The 23793-nt window shown below is 52.8% G+C and overlaps 1 protein-coding gene across 1 annotated transcript in view; it reads left to right on the forward strand.

The window, feature by feature from the left end:
* Positions 1-23793, forward strand: part of Neurl1 (neuralized E3 ubiquitin protein ligase 1) — an 81491-nt gene that overhangs the window by 49717 nt on the left and 7981 nt on the right. The window contains exons 2-3 of the mRNA XM_038313600.1: positions 11978-12219; positions 12561-12882. Of these exons, the coding sequence (XP_038169528.1) occupies positions 11978-12219; positions 12561-12882 (564 nt within the window). The remainder of the gene's footprint in view (positions 1-11977; positions 12220-12560; positions 12883-23793) is intronic.

Consider the following 23793-nt stretch of genomic DNA (forward strand, 5'->3'; position numbering starts at 1 on the left):
GTGAATGGATTTCTGGCAGACCCCCAAGCAGGGGGATGAAGAAAGGGATGGAAGCGGACTGCTTGGCATCCTGTTTGCTGGGCTCCCGCTTGCTTCCACTCCCGTCTTCTGGACTTCCCAGCTCTTGTGCCGTGGCCTTGGAAGCAACATAGCTAAAGTGGCCGCAGACCCGGGGGGACCCTTCCCTGGAACTGGAACCGGGCTCCTCGACAGATCTGGAGTCAGATCCCCTAGCCCGATGCCCTGTGACCCTCCCTATAAGGAAAGTGTGCACCCATCTGCTGAGTCTATTGGACATCAAAAGCCTGGGAGAGGCCCAGGCAGGAAGGAGAGAAGGAGCCACTTAGAAACCATGGGATGGCTGATGCCAGGTGGCTGCCCTCTCCAGGCTCCGGACATTGGGATAGTCATTACTAACTTAAAAATAAAGAGGTAGGAAAAGCAGGTTATTGATTCTCGGAAAAGGAACTGTATTTTGTCCTAGGTCAGGAGGGCCAAATGGCAGGTGGAAAGTCCTAGAAGATACATAACCTGGAGCCTTCTGGGGCAGTGTCAGGGACCTGGGCTTTGGCCTGAGTCTTGGAATGGGCTGACTGAGGTCTGGCCTGCCCGCCTATGGCCCAGGCTCACTGTTGGCAGAGGGTCTGGAACCAGCTGACATTTTCCACTGGGGTCAGACCTGGGCAGGCTTGGGGGCTGGGAGGGACAGAAAGGCCCTTGGGACACATGGCCACTGTCCTCTGGCTGCCTTGGAGCCCCAAGAGCTGTCTAGCTCATGCTCTGGAGTAGACAGCTTCGCTGTGATGGGCATGGGGCTGGGCACCTATTGGTTCTCATCTGTGACAGGACTTTTACCGCCGACGCTCACACAAGGCTCCTGGGATATCTGCATGGATGGGGTGAACGCGAAGTGGAGGAAGTAAGAAGGGCTCGGAGGAGCAGTCTGGGTCCAGGGTCAGACAGAGTTTCTCTCCTTCAGGTGCCCCATGTCACAAGCGACTGGAACGTAATTGGGTGGGCATCTAGGCTGGGCGGCCATAGGTGTGGATTAGTCAAGTATCGTATTTGCCCATTTCCGTTCCCTGTCAAGTCAGGCCCCTGTCCTCGGCTTGCCCTGGTCGTTGCCTCAGCTGCCATGCCTTGAGTAGTGGGTGTGTGGAAGGACCTGCCTGTGCCTAGCGGTATCCGGCCAACCCTGCCCATCTGCCCTTACGGGTTCGTACCCATGTATGCCTTCCTGTTCTGCTCACCGACTGCCTTGTGGCTCTGGTTCTGCCCCCTTTTAGAAGGTGAACAGGAATTGGGGGGAACACACAGATTCTGTGCGCTTCCTACGGGTATTCCTACTCTGCATGGCTTACTTGGGTCCCCAAACAGCCACATGGCCCTTGGTGGCATTTTGAAAAGCCTTGTGTTTGTTTCAAGCCCAAATATTTTGGCTTGCCGGGTCACAGTGAATGAAGGGCAGTGGCAAACACTGACCTTGCCCTCCGTGTTGGGTTTTATCTGTTGTGTGTGTACATGACATCATGTTTTGTGTGTCTGTGTGCTTGGTGTCCACAGATAGTATAGCTGGGTTTTGAGTCCCTATTTGTGTACCAGCGTGGTTATGATGTTTTTGTATATTGAAGAGACTATGTTGTTCTTACTATAAGCAGCTATGCTTATGGTGTACCCTGGGATGATGGTGGTGGTGGTGGTGGTGGTGGTGGTGGTGGTGTGTGTGTGTGTGTGTGTGTGTGTGTGTGTGTGTGTATGGGTTGGTAAAGTGGAATCCAGCTATGGGAGTAGCCTGGCAGGGAACCAATGGACCAGATGAATTTCCATTTGGAAAATGATTTCTGCGGTTGAGTGCTTAGGTTCTTACCCTAGGCAGGTTTCCGGGGCTGTACCTGCTCTCGGTCTGAAGGGCAGGTTGCTGGGGTGGACAGGGTGGGAAGTCCCATAGGGAGGCAGCAGGACATGAGAGGCCTCCCCTCTCCCTTTCTTCCCCCTTCTTCTCACTTCCTCCTTTATCTCTCTGTAGTGTTCAGCTAGTCAGGGAACTGACCCCTTGTTTGAGGAGTATCAGTGACATCCAGGTGGCTCACCTTCAGCCTGGTCTCCTGACTTCACGTGCCCAAGCATCAGAAGATGTGAAGGTTCAGTGATCTGAGAGGTAGAGCCACACCCATCACAGAGGGAGACATCGCCCCAAAGGGAAATGGCTGGCTGAGGGCACACAGCTGGTGCTTCAGACAAGACCTGTGGCCTTGTCTCTCTGGATTGACTCCTTTCTTTTCCTTCTTGAGTTCCTTAATCCTGAGAGCTGCAGGGGGCGGGGGGGGGGGTGCAGCAGCCTCCCATGGCCTTATGGGCCCTGAGATTAGCACAGAGCTGCTGTGGGAGGGGGACCTTAGCCGCTTATAGCCCATGGCTTTGGAGCCACCGAGCCTTCCAGCTGTGTGTGTGTGGGGGGGGGGGGGAAACAACGGGCTGTCCCAGAATAATTCAGCCCGGGACTTGGCCTCAGTGGGCACTGGAGGCTGTGGTCTGTAGGGAGAGGGAGAGGAGTGTGGAGTCAGGCCTGGTTTGGAGCTGAAGTGGGTACAAAAGTGTCGGGGAGCTAAGAAAAGGTGAGGGTGAGCTGGGCACCTGGGTGATGAGGCTGGGAAAGCCATAGGCAGAAGGGGACAGGGGCATGTCCTAGCAGAAAGTTCAAATCTCTGTTTTTGCTGACTAGTGCCTAAGCTGGCCCCTGGATTGGGGTGGGAAGGTCTGTTGGCAGAGTGGGCAGAAGGACCAAGTTGGCTGGTCCAAAGGTCATCAAGCAGCATACTTGGCATGGGTTGAGCATCCATGAGAGTTTCATGGAGGGTCTCTGTCCACATGTGCTTGCATGCCCACCAGCTACCCAGAAGTGAATAGTTGGACCCAGCCCATACTGGAGGGAAAGAGCCCAGAAAAGGCATGAAGTCTAGGAGGTGGGGGGTGGTTACCAGGGACTAGGTAGGGGTGCTTCCTATAGACACCCATATTGTAGGGCGGGAGCATGAGAGGCTGGGTGTGAAGGAGGACTAGGTAGGGGTGCTTCCTGGCCCTCATGAAATTCTTTCTCCTTCTCCAGTAACCACCTGTGCGTGTGCAAAGAGGGTGTGGATCTATGTAAGGGAAGCTGATGGTGACATTGTGTGGGACAGGTATCCATGTGAGCCAAACCTTCCCTTGTCTTAGACCTGGTTTTGGGATAGTCCTGGGAGCATAGGGACAGTGGCAGCAGGCTGAGTCATCTGGAAATCCCCTGGTGGAACCTTAAGGTAGAATGGGAAGGAGGAGATGGACTGATCTCCATCCCAGGTGATGATATCAGATGTGTGGCTGCTGGCTGCTGCGAACATCAACGCGAGTGAATGAGCGAGGAGCGAGAGCGGGCAGGATGCTCAGCTCAGAGATGAATTTGTCCATGGGGTGGCCATCCTGCTGTCCCATCCCCTCCCACATCATCATGTACCCCTTTGGTGCAGCAGGCAGCTTCAAGCCACATTATATGCATTGTCAGGGTTTAGGGGGGGCAGATAATTGGGTGTTAGCATGGCTTTTCATGCTGGGTCATAACAGCAAGAGCACACAAGACTGAGAGATCTCCAGATGGGCTCAGGGAGGGTGGAAGGCAGGGGACAGGCTGAGTGGTCAGCCGACTTGTGGGGGCAGTGAGGAGCCCACGTGCAGTGTGACAGGTTCAGAGCTCAGAGCTCATCTCTGTGACCTTGGCAAGCCATGAGTTTTCAGCGACTGTCCTGAAAGCCATGAACCAGGACCATCAATATGGTATTGTCTTTTGCTGCACAATCTATTACCCCCAGACCCACAGCCTGAAACTTCAAGCGCTTAACCAGCTCACTGCTTTTGTGCCCTGGAATTATGTGGTTTTCCTGGGGCCCCGGGACCCCTGGGTTCTCCTTCCCCAGGCTGCAGTCAGTTCATTGGGACTGCTGTCTCATCCCAAGGCTCACCTGGAGAGGAGCCATCGCCAAGATTACTCACAATTACTGGCAGTCCTTGATCCTCCCCACATCTCCCTACAGGCATAGCAGCTGGCCTCCCCTGAGGGAATAATTCCAGAGAGGACAGTAACAGCCAAGACAGAAGTGAGAGTCCTTCTACAACCCAAAGGGAGTGAGATTTCATTACTTCAGCCGTAATCTACTTTAGAAGCCTACACTGAAGGGGAAGGGGCCACACAGGAACAATAGGGTCCAGGGGCCAAGATGGCCCTCTTGAGCCAAGTTCAATAGCGGTGCTTCCCACGGACACCCATCTCACAGGGTTTGGGAAGGTGAGACAGGCTGGGTAAGAACCACAGAGGATGCAAAGACTGGTACAGGAGAACCATCCCTCAAGGATCACCTTCCTTCATGCCAGCAGTGCGGAGCTGATGGAGGGTCTTGTAGGGTTGTTGTCAAGTATGGATTGTGGAAGAAAGGAAGTGTCTCCCTTTATTTTCTGGTGTCTCTACCGGTCACCAGAAAGGGCACAAAGCAGATGTTCAGATGAAAAACTGCACACTAGCACCATGGTTCTCAACCTCTGGGTCATGACCCCTTTAGGGACGAATGACCCTTTCATATGGTTCACTTAAGAACATTGGAGCCGGGCGGTGGTGGCGCACGCCTTTAATCCCAGCACTCGGGAGGCAGAGGCAGGCGGATCTCTGTGAGTTCGAGACCAGCCTGGTCTACAAGAGCTAGTTCCAGGACAGGCTCTAAAAGCTGCAGAGAAACCCTGTCTCGAAAAACAAAAAAACAAAAACAAAAACAAAAAAAAGAACATTAGAAAACACAGTATTTCCATTAAGTAGCAGACTTACAGTTATGAAGCAGCATCGAAATCGGTTTACGGTTGGGGTCAGCACAGCACGAGGATCTGTGTAAAGGGTCGCAGTGGTAGGAAGGTTGAGTACCACTGCCCTAGAAGTTCTTGTCATCATCTTGCTTGAGCACCGAATAGGTGCTCAGAGCAGAACGTTGGAAAATATCAGTGAACAAGATGGCAGCCCTTCCCCCAGGGATCCTCCCTGTCCATCTTGGGAAAGGGCAGACACAGACAGGAAGGCAGAGAGTTGTCTGAGGGACTTTTCTCAGCTCTTGCGAAGATACATATGCCCAGAACCAGTGGATGCAGAATTGCCGAGGGGAAAGCACCCTGGAACATGCGTGCCTTAGGGGTGACCCGTGTGGTGAGGGACAGTCTGTTTGGGTAGATAGGTCCCCGGAAGTCTGTATCAGGGTCCCAGGAAGACTCCCGAAAGACTTTAAAGTCTGCAGGATGAGCAAGAAAAGGGCCGGTCCATGGTGGGCAGGGGAGGAAAGGGTTCGAAGCTGAGAAATGGGTGGAGCCATGCCTGGAGGTGTGGTCACTGGGGAAATGGAGACCTTCAAGGAGGCGCTTCTGCTTCTGCCCAGCTGGACAGCACCTCCATCACTGTCTCCTACCTTCTGGCTCCTTGCTCCTGCCCAAGGAGCCCCAATCAGAGAATGTACACCAGTCTGTCCGAGTCAGGCCCAGCATGCAGTACGGTGAGACCAGAGCTATGTCTGAGAGAAGGCGAGGCTGTAGAGCTCGGCTCCTTGCAGATCAAATAAATGAACACTTCCTTCCATAGTCATCACTTTTATTTAAAACAAACAAAACTTTATGTTAGACTCAGGTGTTAAAATTTGGAAGATTGTTTTGAATCAATGTGCTCCCCACATGCCCACCATAGCTGGGAGAGATAAGCAAGGCAGCTAGGAGCTTCCATTTAAAAAAAAAAGATTTTTATTTTAAATTAGTGTATCTCACACTGTCTGTCGTCTGTCTGTCTGTCTCTCTCTCTGTGTGTGTGTTGGGGGTTATCTCTCTCTCTCTCTCTCTCTCTCTCTCTCTCTCTCGTGTGTGTGTGTGTGTGTGTGTGTGTGTGTGTGTTGGGCGCTATCTGCACACAAACACAGATGCCTGCTGAGGCTAGAGTTATGGTGACTGTGAGTAACCTAAAGTTGGTGTTGAGGCAGAACTCAGGTCCTCTGAAAGAACAGTAAATATTCTCAACCCATCTCTCCAGCCCCAAGAGCCTGTTTTTATAAAGAACTCAAGGTCCGGAGTGAGAAAGTAATTTGCCTAAAGTCACAGTGATTTTGCAGCCTGGCTGGGGTGTGAACTGAAGGCCTCCTGCTTCCAATGTTCATGGGTTTTGCTCTGGCATCCACTCCCACCCCTTCCTCCCATGCCCCCATCCCCGCTCCCTCCCCCGAAAGTGAGCCAGGCTGTGTAGAAGGTGAAGATGAGGCAGGTACTTGTATTCAGAGCCAAGGGTCAGAACAAGGTAGCCTCAAGAGCCATGGGGTTCATCTGAGCCTTGGAAGACTGGAGAGGTTTGCAGAATCTCAGGTAGGGTTGGGAAAGAAGGGGTGTGGTCAGTGGGATCAGCCAGGGGAAAGGGTCATGGAAGTGGGAAGGGCATGGGGTGGTGTACTTCACAATGTCCTTATAGCAGTGGCCGCTTTCTGAGCTGTCCCTACATCGTCTCAATTGATCCCATGAAGGCTGTGGTGACCCCGTTTCATGGATAGGAAAGCTGAGGCTTCACACGGTATCCACACACGGGGAGATTGACTGGGCTTGGAGATGGCCAGGACTGAATTCAGATCTGTGCACTCTGCCGAGAGACCACACATGTAAGCTGACGTCTGCGGGTCTGTGTCTGGTGGCATTATTGGGCCCTGCCTCAGGGTTAGTGCTGCCTCACACACCCTCCCCGATCCTTGGCAGCTCTGCCGTCAGACTCCACTGTAACTCAGAGCTTGCTGGGGGCCATGGGGTCTTTACTCCAGAGGAGGGTCAGGCCTGTGTTGGCAGCTTACATGCGCAAGGAAGACAAGGCCCTGGAAGAGTCTCATTCCTCGTCAGCATCAGCAGGGGCCCGCATGGAGACTCCATGAGATCGTAAACTTGTCCCCAAAGGGCTGCTTTGGACCTCGGCTGGGAGCTGGTGGCAGGATGGGGGTTCTGCTTGAGTAGCCGCAAAGTCCTCAGGCTCACTACCGTACCTTTGCTGTGGTGCAGGTGCCTGGTCAGCACCTCCCTCCACCTACCGCCCCAGAACCATGGGGAGATGAGCTCTGGTATTGAATACAGAGTTGGGTAAAGCATCCTGGACACCTGTTGGAGGGGCATAGTCAAATCCTAGTTTTATCCTTAGTCTAATACTGACTTCACAGTGACCCTCCAAGTGATAGAAGGGAGCCTGCCTCCAGCTGCCCCATCTGGATCCTTGGTGCCAGAGACATGCATACAATAATTCTCACCGAGCTTTCCCTCCCCACAGCCCAGGGCATTTTCAGGTCGGATGTGGCAGGAAGAGAGCAGAAGCAGGGCCTCAGGGTGGCAGTTGCTCTGATCAGCCTTGCCACATTAGGCACCTCGAGGGTACCGTTCACGGTGTGGCCCACAGGTGCCTCTATGTAGTGGCCCTGGCACCGTATGAGGACTTTACACACTAGCGGTTCACACAGTTCAGGTGCCTTGTGTGGTGGTCCTGGCCCTCTCAGAAGAGACCAATGCCTGAGACAGCAGGGCAGACAGCAGGAGGCTGAATCCAGGAATGCTAGTGTGGACGGTGGGGTTAATAGCTGGGGTGTGAGGAGCTCAAGGATTGCCCTCAGACTGTGGGAGGAGTTGAGGAGGGTGTGGGTCAGGTACTTAGCTGGGGCTGCCAAGCAGCTGGTGGTTTACAGGGAGAAGATGGCCAGTAGACCAAAAGAGGTGGCTCCGTGTGGTGACCACACAGCCACCTTGAGAATAGCATGTGGGGGTCGCTCAGTGACGGAACCACAGTGTGGACAGGAGGGGAGGACCAAAGGCTTCACACTCCCAGCACGGAAGCTGCCGGAGTGCCTCGTCTCCACCCACCAGGACAGAGCAGCACCCATTTCACCTCACAGTTGAAGGGGACTTGTGGTTAAGGTTAGAGTGTTAGCCCACCTTGGCGTGGGGACCTCCTGTGAGGTAGTCTAAATTCTTATGAGCCCTTCCTGGGACCAAGTAATGGGGGACTTCAGTGGCTGGAAATTCTACTTTCCCATTGCCATCATCAGAAGATCTCGCTGGTATTTCCTCCACTCTATTTCATGTGTGATGTGTGTGGTGTGTTGTGGGGGGGGGGGTGTGATGTGTTGTGGGGTGGTGTGTGTGGTGAGTGTGTGGGTGTGGGGGGTGTGTGGGGTGTGTGTGGGGGTGTGGGGAGTGTGATGTGTGTGTGGGGAGTGAGTGTGAGGGTTGTTGTGTGGGTGTGGGTGTGCTGTATTGGGTTTGTGGATGGATGTGTGTGGTTGTGTTGTGTGAGTTGTGTGGTGGCTTGTAGTTGTTGGTGAGTGTGATGTGTGTGGTGGGTGGTGAGTGATGTGTGTGGTGAGTGTGATGTGTGGGTGGTGAGTGTGATGGTGTGGTGAGTGTGATGTGTGTGTGGTGGGGGTGATGGTGAGTGTGATGTGTGTGGTGAGTGTGTGATGTGTGTGGGTGTGTGTGGTGTGGTATGTTGTGTGTGGATGTGTGTGATGTGTGTGTGATGTGTGTGTGGTGAGTCTAGTGTGCGTGGTGTGTGATGTGTGTGGTGTGTGTGGTGAGTGTGGTGTGTGTGATGTGTGTGGTGAGTGTGGGGAGTGTGAGGTGTGGGTGAGTGTGATGGGGGTGTGGTGAGTGTGATGTGTGTGTGGTGAGTATGTGTGTGTGATGTGTGTGATGTGTGTGGTGTGTGTGGTGAGTGTGATGTGTGGTGAGTGTGATGTGTGTGTGGTGAGTGATGTGTGTGGTGAGTGTGATGTGTGTGGGGTGGGGTGTGGTGGTGTGTGGTGTGTGAGGTGGTGTGGTGAGTGTGAGATGTGTGTGATGTGTGTGTGGTGAGTGTGATGTGTGTGGTGAGTGTGATGTGTGTGGTGAGTGTGATGTGTGTGTGGTGTGTATGTGGTGTGTGTGGTGTGTGTATGTAGTGTGTATGTGGTGTGTGTGTGTGGTGTGTGTTGTGTGTGTGTGGTATGTGTGCGGTTGTGTGTCTGTGGTGTGTGTGTGGTGTGTGTCTGTGGTGTGTGTGTGGTATGTATGTGGTGTGTGTATGTGGTGTGTGTGTGTTGTGTGTGTGTTGTGTGTGTGTGGTGTGTGTTGTGTGTGTGTGTTGTGTGTGGTGTATGTGTGTGTAGTATATGCACAAAGTTTTGCTAGAGACCAGAGAAGGACATAAAATGTTTTGCTCTCCTGAGACAGGGTCTCTCACTGGCCGCTAGCAAGTCCCAGCTATCCTCCTGTCTCTATTCCTCTCCTGAGTGCTGGGGTTACAGGTGCCATCACAACTATGCTTAGCTTGTTATGTGGGTGCTGAACTCAAGTCTTCTCGCTTGTGCAAGAAGCGCTCTTACCCGAGGGATATCTCCCCAGCCTCAGCCCCTTGCTGAAGTCTAATGTCTGCTCAATAAAAATCATCCTTGGACCACTGTCGTTATTAAGACAGAATGTTTCTGTCAACATAAGCACTTCCTTCAGACTTCTACGTAGTCAAGTCTCTTCCCTCACCCCAAACTCTGACCCCACAAACTTGAGCCTCTCCACTGTCACTGAGATGCAGTCCACGTCGTAGGTGAGTTCTTCCTCAGAGCCGCCATCACTGCACGGACACACCCACTGCCCTCGCCCCTTCTCCGGCAGAGGCATACATACGAGTGGTTTGGGGCTGGCCATGAATCAAGCTGCTTTTATACCATGTGCGGATCACAGCCGTGTTCTCGTTTCTCTTGGGGGAACACCCTGAAGTCTAACTGTACCGTTGTACGGAGGCTGTTCCCTCCGGCAGCTGCCAACCTGTTTTCACGTGGGACTGCCTGTGTCCCAGCATCGAGTGAGGGCTATACCTGTGTGTGTGTGTGAGTGTGCGTGTGTGTGTGTGTGTGTGTGTGTGTGTGAAGGATTGCATGTAGCTGGAGCCAGAGGATGCATGTTCTGGCCTGTCACTCTCTGCCTTATTCCTTGAGACACAAGCCTCAGCAATCCTGTCTCCATCCCACACAGCACTGGGGTTACAGACACTAGTGCAGCCATGCCTGGCTTTCTATGTGATCACTAGGGATTTGAACTTGGGTTCTCATGCTTGCTACTGAGTGCTCTTAGCTACTGAGCTGTTTCTCCAGCTCCAGTAGCAGGAAACTAAGATTCAAGCAAGAAGAATGTCTGAGACCAGCTGGGTGCCCCTTCCAGTCAGGGTGCCTAAAACTACTGCTTCCTCTTCCCTTTACCTGGGATGCCCTCCCACCCTCCACACTATCCAGACTTCCCTTCCTGAGATGACCTTCTGCCTTCCACACTACCCAGAATTCCCCTCCTGGGATGACCTCACACCCTCTGCACTACCGTTCCTGAGATGACCGCTCACCCTTTACACTACCCAACTCTCTGGGACTCCTGAGATATTCCAGCCCTTGTGGCCTGATGGCTGCCAGAAGCCCTGCATCTCTGACCAGTTCTAGAACGTCTTGTTTTCCTGGAGAGAGCAGAGCCAGCCTTTCTCATACTGCCCCACCCCTCCGGCCTGGCACACTAGAATGTGCTCTAGAAAAGTGCATGGTCACAGCTGGTGCTAGGTCACGGAGCTTGGCGTCTGGGGCCCTCATGAGAAGCAAGCCGAGATGTGAAGTGACACAAACCAAAGTGTCCTGACAGGCTTGGCCTTTGGGGCCCCTAGGGCTCCCATTCCTCTCCCCTCCCTGTTTCCCTCCTCTTCCTCCCCTACTGAGAGAGTGGAGGGGTCCATGCAGGCCTGCTGCTAACTGCGTCTTGCTGCATTAGTAAGTTGCTGTGCTATAAGGACTAAAATCCGAGACACCCCAGAAGCCCTGTCATAGGTGCAAGCGTCCCTCCACCTTCCTCTGTTGTCATGGCTCTTTGCTTAAGATGACCAGATGGGCAGGCTTCATTTTCTGTAAGACTGGTGGGGCACGGGGAGCTGAGGAAGAAAGGGTACCATGTAAGGATGCCACTCAGCTGCTGATCCTGAGGCACAGGTCAACCAGTATCCCAGAGAGGGAAGTATCGCTCAGCCAATGAGTGCCAGAGAAGCCACCAGGTACCTTTTCCTGCAGTACTGACTGTTCCTATTTGTCTCCTGGCTGCCAGCCACACATCTGTAAAGCGCTTGCTCTGCCCCCAAGCCTGTCCTGCCCTCTGTCCCACTGAGTTGTTTACCAGGAAGGAAGAAAGTACCATGCTTTTTGCCATAACCCTGCCTCACCAGCCGAGCCCCTGAGGAGCAAGTTTCCTGGTGGTTCTCTGGGCAGTGACCACTGTGTGTCATTTTGTATGGTGATTTCCATCAATGTCCATGTCCTGGGAAGGACTGTTGACTTCAGGACAAAGCCACGTGTGTGTTATGTGTGTTCAGTGCCAAGGACAGAACTTGGTATTTCGTAAGTGATGAGTGTCATGTATAAGATGAGGAGTGACAGAGAAGATGCTGAGAGTGACAGCCAGTTGTGTTGGACAGGGTGACGGGCCATCGCAGCTGATGCTGGAGGGGAGGAGAGGATGGAGGTGGTGGATGGCCAAGAACCTAGCAGCCCAGTGGGTTCTCGGTCTTCCTAATGCTGAGACCCCTGAGTATAGCTCCGCATGCTGTGCTGACCCCCAACCATGAAATTATTTTCGTTGCTACTCCATAACTGTAGTTTTGCTACTGTCATGAATCATAATGTAAATATCTGATACGCGACCCCAAAGGGGTCATGGCCCACAGGCTGAGAACCACTGCAGCAGAAGGTGGTGGCTGGGAAAACCACCAGTGGAGGGAAGGATGGCGGTTACAGCTGGCTGTGCTGGAGAAGGCGGACACGCTGGCCAGTGGGTGGTCTCTCTTTCTTCCTCGGCCCTGGCAAGGCTCTTGGTCCCACTGCGTTCTCTGAGGCTATGGCCTATTCCTTTGCAGACTCCATCGGGGGCTCCTTCCCAGTCACCTCTCACCGATGCCATCCCAAGCAGAAGCACTGTCCGCCTGTGCTGTCCGCCGGGGGGCTCCCGGCCATACCGCTGCTCTTCCACCCCCACACTAAGGGCTCCCAGATCCTCATGGACCTCAGCCACAAGGCCGTCAAGAGGCAAGCCAGCTTCTGCAACGCCATCACCTTCAGTAACCGCCCAGTGCTCATCTACGAGCAAGTCAGGCTGAAGGTGGGCACCCCCGACCCCTGCCTTTGACCTCTTTGGCCTGCTTGCTGTTCCGCTACCAGCAGCCTGCCCCCTCTCCTTTTTTCTTCCCTCATCCTCACTCCTTTCCTAGTCTTCCTGGGTGATAAGACTCCGCAGACTCCGTGGGAGTGGCTTTCACCAAGCTGTAGGAAGGCCCCCTGGGGTGGGGGTTGGGTGGGAATAAGCTACATTGCAAGTTTTCTGGCTGTCGGACACTCCTAAGAGTTGGCTGAGGGTGGTCTATAGTGAGCCCACCCCTCCCCCCTTGGTCATCTGACCATGGGGGAGAGGCTAGGCTGAGGGTCCCCACTCCCTGTGGCCAGATCACCAAGAAGCAATGTTGCTGGAGCGGGGCCCTGCGACTTGGCTTCACCAGCAAGGACCCTTCCCGCATCCACCCCGACTCGCTGCCCAAGTACGCCTGTCCTGACCTGGTGTCTCAGAGTGGCTTCTGGGCCAAAGCTTTGCCCGAAGAGTTTGCCAACGAGGGCAACATCATTGCCTTCTGGGTGGACAAGAAGGGCCGCGTCTTCTACCGCATCAATGACTCAGTCGCCATGCTTTTCTTCAATGGGGTCCGAACAGCTGACCCGCTCTGGGCCCTGGTGGATGTCTACGGCCTCACACGGGGTGTCCAGCTGCTTGGTGAGTGCCATCCCTCTGCTTCATTAGTTGCAGGACAAACCCTTCAGAGTTAGGTGCTGGGACTGACCTTCGTTCCCGTGAGTCACGGGGGCTGCACGGAGCCTTAGTGGCCCAGAACAACTCTAAGGCTTTCTATGCACTGTGGTGTCCCCCCGCTGGCCACAGCTGTGGCAAGTGAAGCTTAGTGAGATTATGACCCATGAACCCCGTCCTCAGAGTGCCTTCTGAGTTATACACAACTTTCACCACCAGAAATAGCAGCCCTGTCCCTGCCCTGGTGAGGTTAATGTTGCTTTCAGTAACCATCGTCAGTGGAGGCGTAGGTACGAAGCACAGCCACCCTGGGACTTTCTTTGAGGAGACTCATATTCAGGGATGTTGAGTCCTTCACGGATGGGTGGTACAACCAGTTCTCCACACTGGGTCTGCCCAGCCCCAAACTACATCCTGGCCTACAGCTGTCCTGGCACCTGGGCTCCATCCTCACCAAGTCCAACCCTGGTCTACAGCTGTCCTGGCACCTGGGCTCCATCCTCACCAAGTTTGACCCTGGCCTACAGCTGTCCTGGCACATGGGCTCCATCCTTACCCTAGGGCCTTTCTGCAAAGATGCTAAGTGTATGGGAGAGGGAAGCAGGAGGCACTGGGGGTGGGCGCTTCAGACCCCTCAGCTTATCTTAGGCCTTGCATGGGGAGGGGAAGGACAAACAGCCCATAGGAGCTACTAGGGGAACATCAGAAGATGAGGTGAATCACCAAGGGATAGGCTTCCTGGTCATGGCATCTGTCAGGATTGCCAGAGGCCTCAGACTGCATAGGGTCACATAAGGAGCTGGTGATGGAGGGGAATATAGCCCCGCCCGTCTTCCTAGCTTGATTGATATATGCATACATGTATATTCAAGTCTGTGCTTGCAGACGTGTAAACTCTACATCCAAACAGCTTCCTCATCTAGAAGACAGTCCTGGGAAGAGTTAAAGTGGCTGATCACCACACTATCCTGGGTAGCGGAGACAACACTTGCCACGTCTGTCCCCATCTCTACTCCCTTTCTCTTGAAGAGAGAAATGCCACAAAGGGGGTTTAAAACCCGTTCCTGTTTCCCTTTCTGCCTTCTAAGCCTAGAAATTGTGGATGTTTTCCGAGCACTTTGACTTGAGTTTTAAAAAAAAATGCTGGGAAAGTAGAGAGAGCGATGTGAATAATCACTGGGAGCCCGGGTTCAGCTCCAAACATCAGGAGGCTGTTTTTGTTAACTAACAGTTTGGGAACTTTCTGTTTTTCAAGTCAATAAAAGTGTTCCCGCATTCATGCTGACACGTTGAGAGCCCCAAACAGGCTATTCCTGGTGGCAGCTACCGAAGAAGGGCATCCGGGCTGGCTGGCTGGCCGGCCTCCTCCGCTTCCTCTATGTACTGGCTGCACCTGAGGGCTTCCACCTGCCAGAAATTATGTGCCTTAGCTAGCAAGACAGATCTGGGCCGAATCCCGGTCCAGCGCAAGGGTGCCTGCACCAGGTAGTTGGCCCCAGTACACTGGGGGGCGGCAATCATAACTGTGGTGCAGACTTCGGAAGTCTCAAAGGATGTCCAAGTGAGGGTTGGCGGATGCATGGTAGTGGCTGCCAGTCACCCTGCTTATCATGTGGAGGGCAATTGCTTAACCCACGGTGCACACGAGCCCCTTCCTGCTGCTCTGGTGGCCCCGGGGCCTCACACTGTAAGGCAGCAGAATTCCAGAGCTTAAACCTGAGCCCCAGGCCGCTCATCCAGTCCAGCTTCAACCATCTGCTCTGAAGTGTCTTACCCAGGTCCCCGCTGCCCGGCGGAGGGCAGAGAGTGAGTGACTTATTGCTCCTGAGAAAGTCACCATCTTGTTGTACGGGGAGTGGGAGTAACACTCCGTCCTCCCTAAGCAATACTAAGAATACTCCTCTGCCTGCTCCCCCTGGACTGAGAGCTGGACCCAGGGCCTCCAGCATGCAAGGCGAGTGCTCTACACTGAATGGGAGCTTTGAACTCTGCATTTTGAGACAGGATCTCACTGGGTCTCCCAGGCTGGCTGTGAGCTTGCCATTTTCCTGCATTGGCCTCCCAAGTAGCTGAGATTACAAGCCTGCGCCACCAGGTCTGCCAAGAGTGACTTTCCTGACAGTTCCCACTCTTGTCTAAAGGCTCAGTTTGGAGGCTGCCTCCTTCCTGAGAGACCTCTGGGTAGAATTTCTCTATTCTGTTCTCACTACAGCTCTGTAGTCTCTGGGAGCCTCAGTCCATCCTTGTGTCTGCTTCCCCATAGGACAGGAGTTTCTTTGCGGAAGGAACCCAGGTCCTACCCTGCCAGCGACCTTTAGAGAGTAGTTCTCTCTCTGTGGTTCATGACCCCTTTGGGGGTGTTGGAAGACTCTTTCACAGGTGCCACTTAAGACGGTCAGAACATGCAGATATTTTCATTACAATTCATAATAGCAAATTTACAGTTATAAAATAGCAGTGAAAATAATTTTATGGTCGGGGGGTCCCCACAACACAGCTACTGTATTCAAGGGTCTGCAGCATTAGGAAAGCTGAAAACCACTGCTCTAGAGACTATCTAACCCTGCTGGGTTTAGGTTGTAGCATGGGAGGGAAGAGTGGGGGCTGGCTGCAAGGAAGTGCTGGGAAATGTCAGAACAGGTGGGTGGGGCTGAAGGAGACCAGCCCTATGCTCAGACAGCCCTGGGCTCTCTGGGCAGTTAGGGAGGCAAAGGAGACACCAGGACTCAATCAACTTACAACCTGGATGTAAATTGCTAACCTCTGTGGTCATAGCATCCCTTTCATCTGCCGGGAGGCTTCCATCGTTAGCTCACTTAACCTAGGAGGGTGTTTTCCATCCCCATTTGGCAGGGAGAAGACTGAGGTCTGTGGAAGGCCTGGCCTGCCCATGTAGGGATGTGGCTGAGCTGGGTCTGAACACAGAGTTCCACCATAAAAGCAGTCTTTCCCACGGCCCTCCGGCGGGTTTCCGGCGGGTTTCCTCATAGAAGGAGGCAGGAAGGCAAAGGAGGCTCAGGTCTGTGGTGGTAGAATCGCGAGAGGTTTCTTGGGAGGCTCAAGCTGGGCCTTACCCATTCTAGGAGACTGGACAGGTGGGGACAAGGGGGTGTGCCTAGTGCCATGGGGCCTCCGACCTCCAGGATACTGAGGGAGATAGGGTGGAGACTGGAGGAGAGTCAGCAGGGCCTCGTGCTGGCACTGGGGCCCAGGCTGTCCAGCCCAGCCTGACCCCCACCCCTTCTGTGACTATACATGGGTTTGTCCGGAGCAGTTCAGCTGCCCTTGGAGCTGCTGCAGGCTACTCTGCCTTCTCTGTGAGGCCGAGGCCTGTAACTCTTGTCCCGGCATAAATCACTGCAGTCCCTGGCATTTTCAAACAGGGATTATGGCCTCTGAAGTCAATCAGCAGATTAAAATAGCTCTCCATTTTGCATCTCCTAAATTGATTTGTGTGTGTGCAGAAAACAAGAGAGATGGGGGCCGGGGGTAGAGATGGGGAGGAAGGTGAGGGAAGAAGATGGATTGAGAGAAGGAGAGGATGGGGCAAAGGCACGGATCCACGTGTTAGGCTCCACCATGCCCAGCATATCTGGATCTTTTGTTGTCCCCCCTAGCAGCTCGCTCGTTCTCCTAGCAAAGTTGTCCCCTTCCTTGGGGCCAGTCTGTCTCTCTTGGGGTGATAATTTGACCAAAGATTATTCAACCATTAGAAACTCCTCCAGGTTCCCCTGGCCACTCCAGCTTGGTGTGCGGAACCAAAGCCCCCACCCGTCCTGTCTGGTGTTCAGAGCACAAACGTACTCAAGTTCTTGGTTCACCATGTGTAGTATGTGGGCACACATTCGCTATTTGAGCCAGCCCATAGATGGATGGGCAGTGTCCCTGAAGAAGTAGACAATTTAGAGGCTGGGGACTTAACTCTCCTTCACTGTAGTCCAGATACAGTCAGCAGGCTGACTCCGGGCCTTCCAGGCCGTGTCCCCATGTGCCAGAGCGCAGTAGCTCACCCTCTTTCCTGCGGGTGCCCTGGTCCAGACCTAGGATGGTATCTCCAAGAATAACAGCTTCGTACCTCCAGGAAGAAAGGCCTGCCAGCAACCAAATAAACACAGCTTTTATGGGGTGATTAATGCTAGAACAGATAAAGTCCGATCCCAGTTTCTCGTGGTCTCCTTGCTTCTCAACTTGGTGTGGAACACAGGCCTGTAACTTCAGCATTGAGGAGGTTGAGCAGGAGTATTGTGTGTTCAAGGCTAGCCTGGACTACATGAGACTGTGTCCCAAAAAGAAAGCATTGGAAAGAGCAGCCATGATCTTGCAAAAGGCTGGTGAGCCCTGACTCCACTTACAAGGTGTCCTGGACCTCATGCTGTGCCTTCCACTGCCTGGGCTATGTGCGGAGGAAGGAGAGCAATGGGAGAATTGAAAACCCAGCTCCTAACACTTGTTGAGTTTTGTGCCAAGGGACATGCCATATCACAGCTATGACGTGGGACATGCCATAACACAGCTATGAAGGGGGACATGCCATAACACAGCTATGAAGGGGGACATGCCATATCACAGCTATGAAGGGGGACATGCCATACTACAGCTATGACATGGGATGTGCCATATCATAGCTATGACGTGGGATGTGCCATATCATAGCTATGACGTCGGATGTGCCATATCACAGCTATGATGTGGAACATGCCATAACACAGCTATGAAGGGGGACATGCCATATAGCTATGAAGTGGGACATGCCATATCACAGCTGTGAAGTGGGACATGCCATAACACAGCTATGAAGTGGCCCAAATCTGATTCTGCAATTAAGTGTGGTCTGAAGTGTTAACTGCAGGGTGCCGCTGAGAACAATCCTGGAGGACGTCTGTGGGAAACGAAATCCAAGTTGGTGAAGAGAATGGAGTGGCTGAAGAGCAATTTAGCCATAAATGGGTGCGCACTGGCACAGAGTGGGGAATGAGCCAAGAGGGAAGTCCTGTTCTGGAAGGGAGTGTGAAGAAGAAAGGCAGCAGGCAGCTTGTGGCCATGAGGGTTGTACACAACTGGGCACACACATGCACACACGCACACATGCACACACACACAGACAGACACACACAGGCCCACAGACACATAGAGAGAGACAGAGACAGAGAGAGGAGGACAGAGAGAGGGGGGGAAGCTTCGAGTTAAATGCCCCAGTGGCTCTGGTGTTGTCTGAGTATTTAATAGGAGAAACCATGGCTGACAGCAGAGGCATGCCAGGCCCAAGGTGGGGTGGGGAGGGTCTGGAATTTGGAACCCACAGTCAATCTGGACATGAGGTCAGTGTGACCAGACCTGGTGCCGCATTGGAGTGGTGGTGGCAGTCTGAGGGCTGGAAGTGGGGGCTTGCCATGGTTCTTACCCTCTTAACCCTCTTCCCATAGCATACTTCTAGGTCTGGGTGGAAAGCCTCACCTACCTGCTGGGGGTGTTACTCATAAAGACACAGGTGGCTTTGGGTGAGATCCAGATTCTAGGGGCTGCTCCTCCAGTGGCCCAGCTTTGCAGCCCTGCACCAAGAGCCTCCTCAATCCCCAAGACAAGGCCCTAGGGCTGTAACTGTCCCAGGTGTGCTGAGTGTGTGCCGCCCATGGCTGAGAGCTCCGCTGTCAGCTGGGTGACCTTGCTGCTTCCCTGGCTTAACCAATGTTTATGCTTAGCCTTAGCAGCTGGGATCCAGAGGCAACTGTAGTTTAAGAAGCCTGTACCAGTCCAGAGATAGAGTAGACACTGGGGATGCTGTGCTGATGAGGGTTTCTCCCTCTTTGACAGTTTTCCCTAAAAAGAATAATTTGACTAGATATGGTGGTGGACAGACATGGGAAGCAGAGGCAGGAGGATGAAGTCATGTTCAGATACATACTGAGTCTGATTCCAGCCTGGGCTACATAAAGCCAACCTGGGCTACATCCAGTGCCCCCCTCTCCCCAAATCTTACTGTTCCTTCTGCAGAGACTCTTCCAGGCATTCCCTTTTTCTTCTTACTTCAGGTCTTGCCAACTGTGACAAGACCCAGGCATGAAACCCTCCACTGCTCCATCTTAGCTTCTTTCCCGCCTTCCCTTCCACTGATACACCCTCCCCTGAATGCCTGGGGCCCATACAGGTTCCAGTGGGTTGCATGGTTCATTGTCCTGTTTTCTAAGGTGCTGTGCACCTCTTGTGCACAGGAAAGGGTTACATGTATTTTACAGAGAGGTCTAATGACTTGCAGCTTGTCGTGGAGCAGGTAGTGGCTTATTTGAACCTGGAGCCTAGGCTGCATTGCCTTCCGGCTTCTCTAGCTGTAAGTCCCACTTAAGTCTGAATGCCTACCTCTAGGTAATCACCCAGGATCTGTTTTGTCTAGAACAGGGCATATGAGACCTCAAGGCGGGAAAGATCATCTATTCATGTTGGGTAGAGGTTACCAAGAGTTACTGCAATGTTGGACCAAGAAAGAGGTAATGGGGTCTCAGGGTATGTGATTCAGTATAGAGGGCAGGTCTGACTGCCCAACGTCCTCAGATTCTCAAGAGCTTCATCTGGCTCTCCTGTCCTAGAGCAGACTAGCTTGGGCAGCATGAGATCATGTCCATGGATTATCAAACCTGGATTGTCTGTCACCTACAGAAAAGGCAACGCTACATTGCCACCTAGTGTCTCATTGGCTGCAGATGTGGTTCTAGGGGCCTTGGTAAGACCTGAAGGGGTGAGAAGGTCATAGTGGGATCTGAGGGGAGGGAGGAGCTGGGTCCTGAAGAACTGGGGACCAGGCCCTCATTTCAGAAGCAGGAGAGAGCCACCAAATTAAGACCTGACCCAGCGGCTTGCAAGTTGTGGGCAGTTCCCAGTGTCTCTTGCCTTGGCCTCTGGATTACTTGGGCATAATTATCCATGCCCCACTTAGCTCACCAGTATCTGCAGAGGCTCCCGGATATAGGAAAGTGTCTACGATGTGAGAACTGGTCTTGTCTTTAGGTTAAAAAAGAATACCCAATTTGCCATATTTGCCTGGTCACCATCACCAAATAGAAAACTCCATGCATGTCTTCTGTCATGAAGGACAACCATGCAGTCTAAGATCTGGAATGAGACCTGTGATTCTCCAGTGGGGTTCTTTGGAACCCTCGGGCTCCATAGGACATCTCTGAGACAGCAAAGTACAGAGACATAGGGAGATGGACGTGGTGCCCCTGCCAGACTTCAGCTACAATTTCTGGTGGTACTGAAACAGAGGTACTCCTACTTTAAAGATGAACACTTGGGGTGGGTGTGGTGGCTCACACCTGTCATTCTAGCCATTAGAAGGCTGAGGTAGGAGTATCACTGTGAGTTCCAGGCCAGCCTGAGATACAAAATTCTGTCTCAAAAACTGAAAACATATGACCAAAGTTAATAACCAACCAAAACCAAGCAAACAAAACAAAAGTTTGACAGCCACTACATAAAATGATTCTCGGAACCTCTGACTCCATGATTCAACCAAGGACTTCAAGTGATGCTGGGCCAGTCTACACTTCCCTCAGAGGCCTCAGGAACATGTTTGTTTCTTCTGGGCTGCTCATAGCTGAGTTCAAAGGGAAAGGGTGGAGGCCAGTGTGGTTTTCAGGGTACTGCCCAGAGGGTTGGCTCATCTGAGCTGTGTACTGCCTCCCTCAATGGCTCCTTCTCCCATCTGGGTCAGAAGTAGACCCGCAGGAGGATGTTTATGGAGACAGTAAATGTGCTGGCAGCACCTTCCAAACGGGGGCTGGCTGCTGCAACCCCACGCTAAAAGATCACCCAGCGCTGCGGATGTGAGAATCCAAACAAACAAGAGTCTGGGCTGGTGGTGGCCCAGCTTCAAAAGAGGCCCCTAAGCCAGTGCCAAGACCCTGTGCTGCTAGCTAGGCTAAGCTGGCCCTTAGCGCTCACCACCAGCCACCGTAACCCATGGCCTAGCTCAGGTGGATTTCCACGAACTTGCCAGCAATATGACATTGGATGTGCCTTTCACCGGCTGCCCATCTTGCTGCCTGGGCAAGTCCTTGTCAGCTTGGGTGGGAGAGCTTTACCCTCAAGGTGACATTTATCACAAAGAGATTCAGGGGGCCCGGGGGAACAGTCTACCACATAAGAATCCAAACCAGGAGCCGGGCGGTGGTGGCGCACGCCTTTAATCCCAGCACTCAGGAGGCAGAGGCAGGCAGATCTCTGTGAGTTCGAGACCAGCCTGGTCTACAAGAGCTAGTTCCAGGATAGGCTTCAAAGCTACAGAGAAACCCTGTCTCGAAAAACCAAAAAAAAAAAAAAAAAAAAAAAAAAAAAAAAAAAAAAAAAAAAAGAATCCAAACCAGGAAAGCTTTTGTTTTCAAGACAGGTTTCACGGAGCCCAGGCTGGCTTCAGATTTACCATGTGGTTGAGGATGGGTGACTTTGAACTTCTGATGCTTCTGCCCCTGCCTCCAAAGTTCTGGGATTACAGATGTGTATACCATAGGCGCCTGGCTGGTTAGGTGTTGAATATCAAACCCAGGTCTTTCTGTATTCTAGGCAAGCACCCTACCAAGTGAGCTATGTGCCCCACCCAAGAAGAGTTATTTTTCAACAGCTGGAGTTCTACAGACACAGGGGCTGGGAGGGTTTTGAGGTAATGAGCTTTCCCTGGGGGCGTTTTAGGCAAGGCTGAGTGAGAAGATGGCAGGGGTCCGTGGGTTGCCTACCCCTTCACTTTCTTTGAGCTCCTATCCAATTGGAGATGCTAAGACTCTTGCAAGTGAGTCTAATTTGGATTCTTCCTGCCTCTAAGCCTAAACTAGCTGCCTGTTGATTGCCAGGACCCAGGTCCAGGCCCCTTCTTCTGCCTATGGCTCAGTACACAATGGTAGTAACAGCTCTGCCCTTCTGCTCTGGTCCAGAGCCAATGCTACGCCCCAGAATTGGCAGGCACCAAGGGACATGAAGTGCAGTGGCTGAACAGCGTTTTTTCCCCTTGAGACAGGGTTTCTCTGTGTAGCTTTTGGAACCTGTCCTGGACCTTGTTCTGTAGACCAGGTTGGCCTCAAACTCACAGAGATCTGCCTGCCTCTGCTTCCCGAGTGCTGGGATTAAAGGTCGGTGCCACCACCACCTGGCTGAGCGGCTCTTTTGAAGATCTTGTGCCACCTCTGCCTCCATCACTAACCCCTCCCAAGCGGGCAGCTGATTACATAACTTGTTGCTTCCAAATGTGGAGCCGTCCATGGCTTGTGGCTCCAGGTTACCTCATCCTGGGAGAGTCCCAATGTGTTCTCTTGATTTGGGGGCTGGACACGGCTGTGCCCAGCTCCATGTTAGCTCACCCAGAGGCCCTTTGCCTCTGCCATGTGCTGCATGCTCTACGTCTCAAGTTGCAGCTATTTCGGGGCTTCGCGCAGCTGACCTGCTGCTAGGACAGCTATTTGGAGCCTGCTGGCTGCCCACAGCTGCTCCTGCTGAGTGCTGGAGAGGAAGGGGAGAAGACATTCTTGGGCTGGGTCTAGCCAGTTCCAGCTGTTCCTGAGCCTCAGCTCCTAGCTCAGCAACATTTCCAATAAGTGCGTTTCCTAGCCTGTCTGTCTGTCTGCCCCTCTCCATCCACCCTCGCATTTCTTCTCCTTTAATCTCCACATGGAGCTGCTTCTCCTGGGATTTTAGTCAGTGATTTCATCCAAAGAGCATTTCCTGGGTGCCCACCGTGACTTTCATGTCTACAGAGAGCATGAACAGCCTATTTGTGTGGGTGTCTGGTGCTGGGGTTTGAACCCAGAGCCTTGTGCATGTTAGGCATACGCTTTACCACTGACCATGCCCCCACCCCAAAATGTTAATATCTGAAATTGTCTGGGCAACAGGGCGTCTGCGTCAAGATAGGCATCTGGCTCCATTCTCTAATGCTTTGGGGAAGTTACTTACACAAAGGCCACCAGCTAAGTACCAGGTAGAACATTTACTGCCCGGTCTGGAGTGCCCTAGAGCCCATGGTGACATGGAAAGGGTGGCTCATACTGACATGTGATCACATGTGCCAGGTGCTTTGCCAAGTGTCCAGTGGGCCTTACCCCATCACATCCCTGAAGCATCCTTCCAAGGGGAACCTAAGAATACAGGCTTTACAGAAGTCAGATACGTCTCTCACAGCCGAAGAAGAAAGGTCCCATGAGGTTAAACCACTTGTCCAAGGTCAAGTCAGGATTTGAACCCAGACTGTTAACTTCAAATTCGCTACACTCAACTATGTTCCTATCAATATATTGCCTATCGGTATGTGGATTTTGGTTACAAAAACCAACTAACTGATACTCAAAGTACTCTTAAGTTGTGTTATTTAGAGTAGATAGCCACTCTGAGCCTTGAGCTTCTCAGGGCACACCTGGAGTACTCTCTGGGTCTATTCCCTCTCTAAGTGGTGGGAAGGTGTGTTTGCAATCTTCAGTACGGAGGGAGAGGAGAGGAGATGTGTCTTCCTACTGGCTCAGAGCTCAAGCTGTGTGGTGCTTTAGATACAAAGATGAAGAATTCAGTTTAAGAGAACCCGACCCCTCAGAGGACAAAGCCCTTTCTTGCCTATTGAATTACTTCCTCAATTAGTGTCCACAATTTTGGCCTGCACTGCTGTGAACTACATACACCATGGCCTGCTCAGCTCAGAACAGCCTGTCCCAGAGTATGGGGTAGCCCGTGTGAGATCTTTCTGATAGGTCACGGGTGGGCCTCTGAACCATCGACTCCTCTTCTCCTTGATACTTCCGTCTCCTCTCTCAACTCCCTAGCATCCCCAAGGCCCAGCACTAGAATCTCTGAGGGGTCAGGGAGCAGGCTTTTCCCACCTATTTCCCTCCTTTGACCTCCCTTCCTTCC

The sequence above is a fragment of the Arvicola amphibius genome, chromosome 1 (assembly GCF_903992535.2).
Source record: "Arvicola amphibius chromosome 1, mArvAmp1.2, whole genome shotgun sequence".
NCBI classification, from domain to species: Eukaryota; Metazoa; Chordata; class Mammalia; order Rodentia; family Cricetidae; genus Arvicola; species Arvicola amphibius.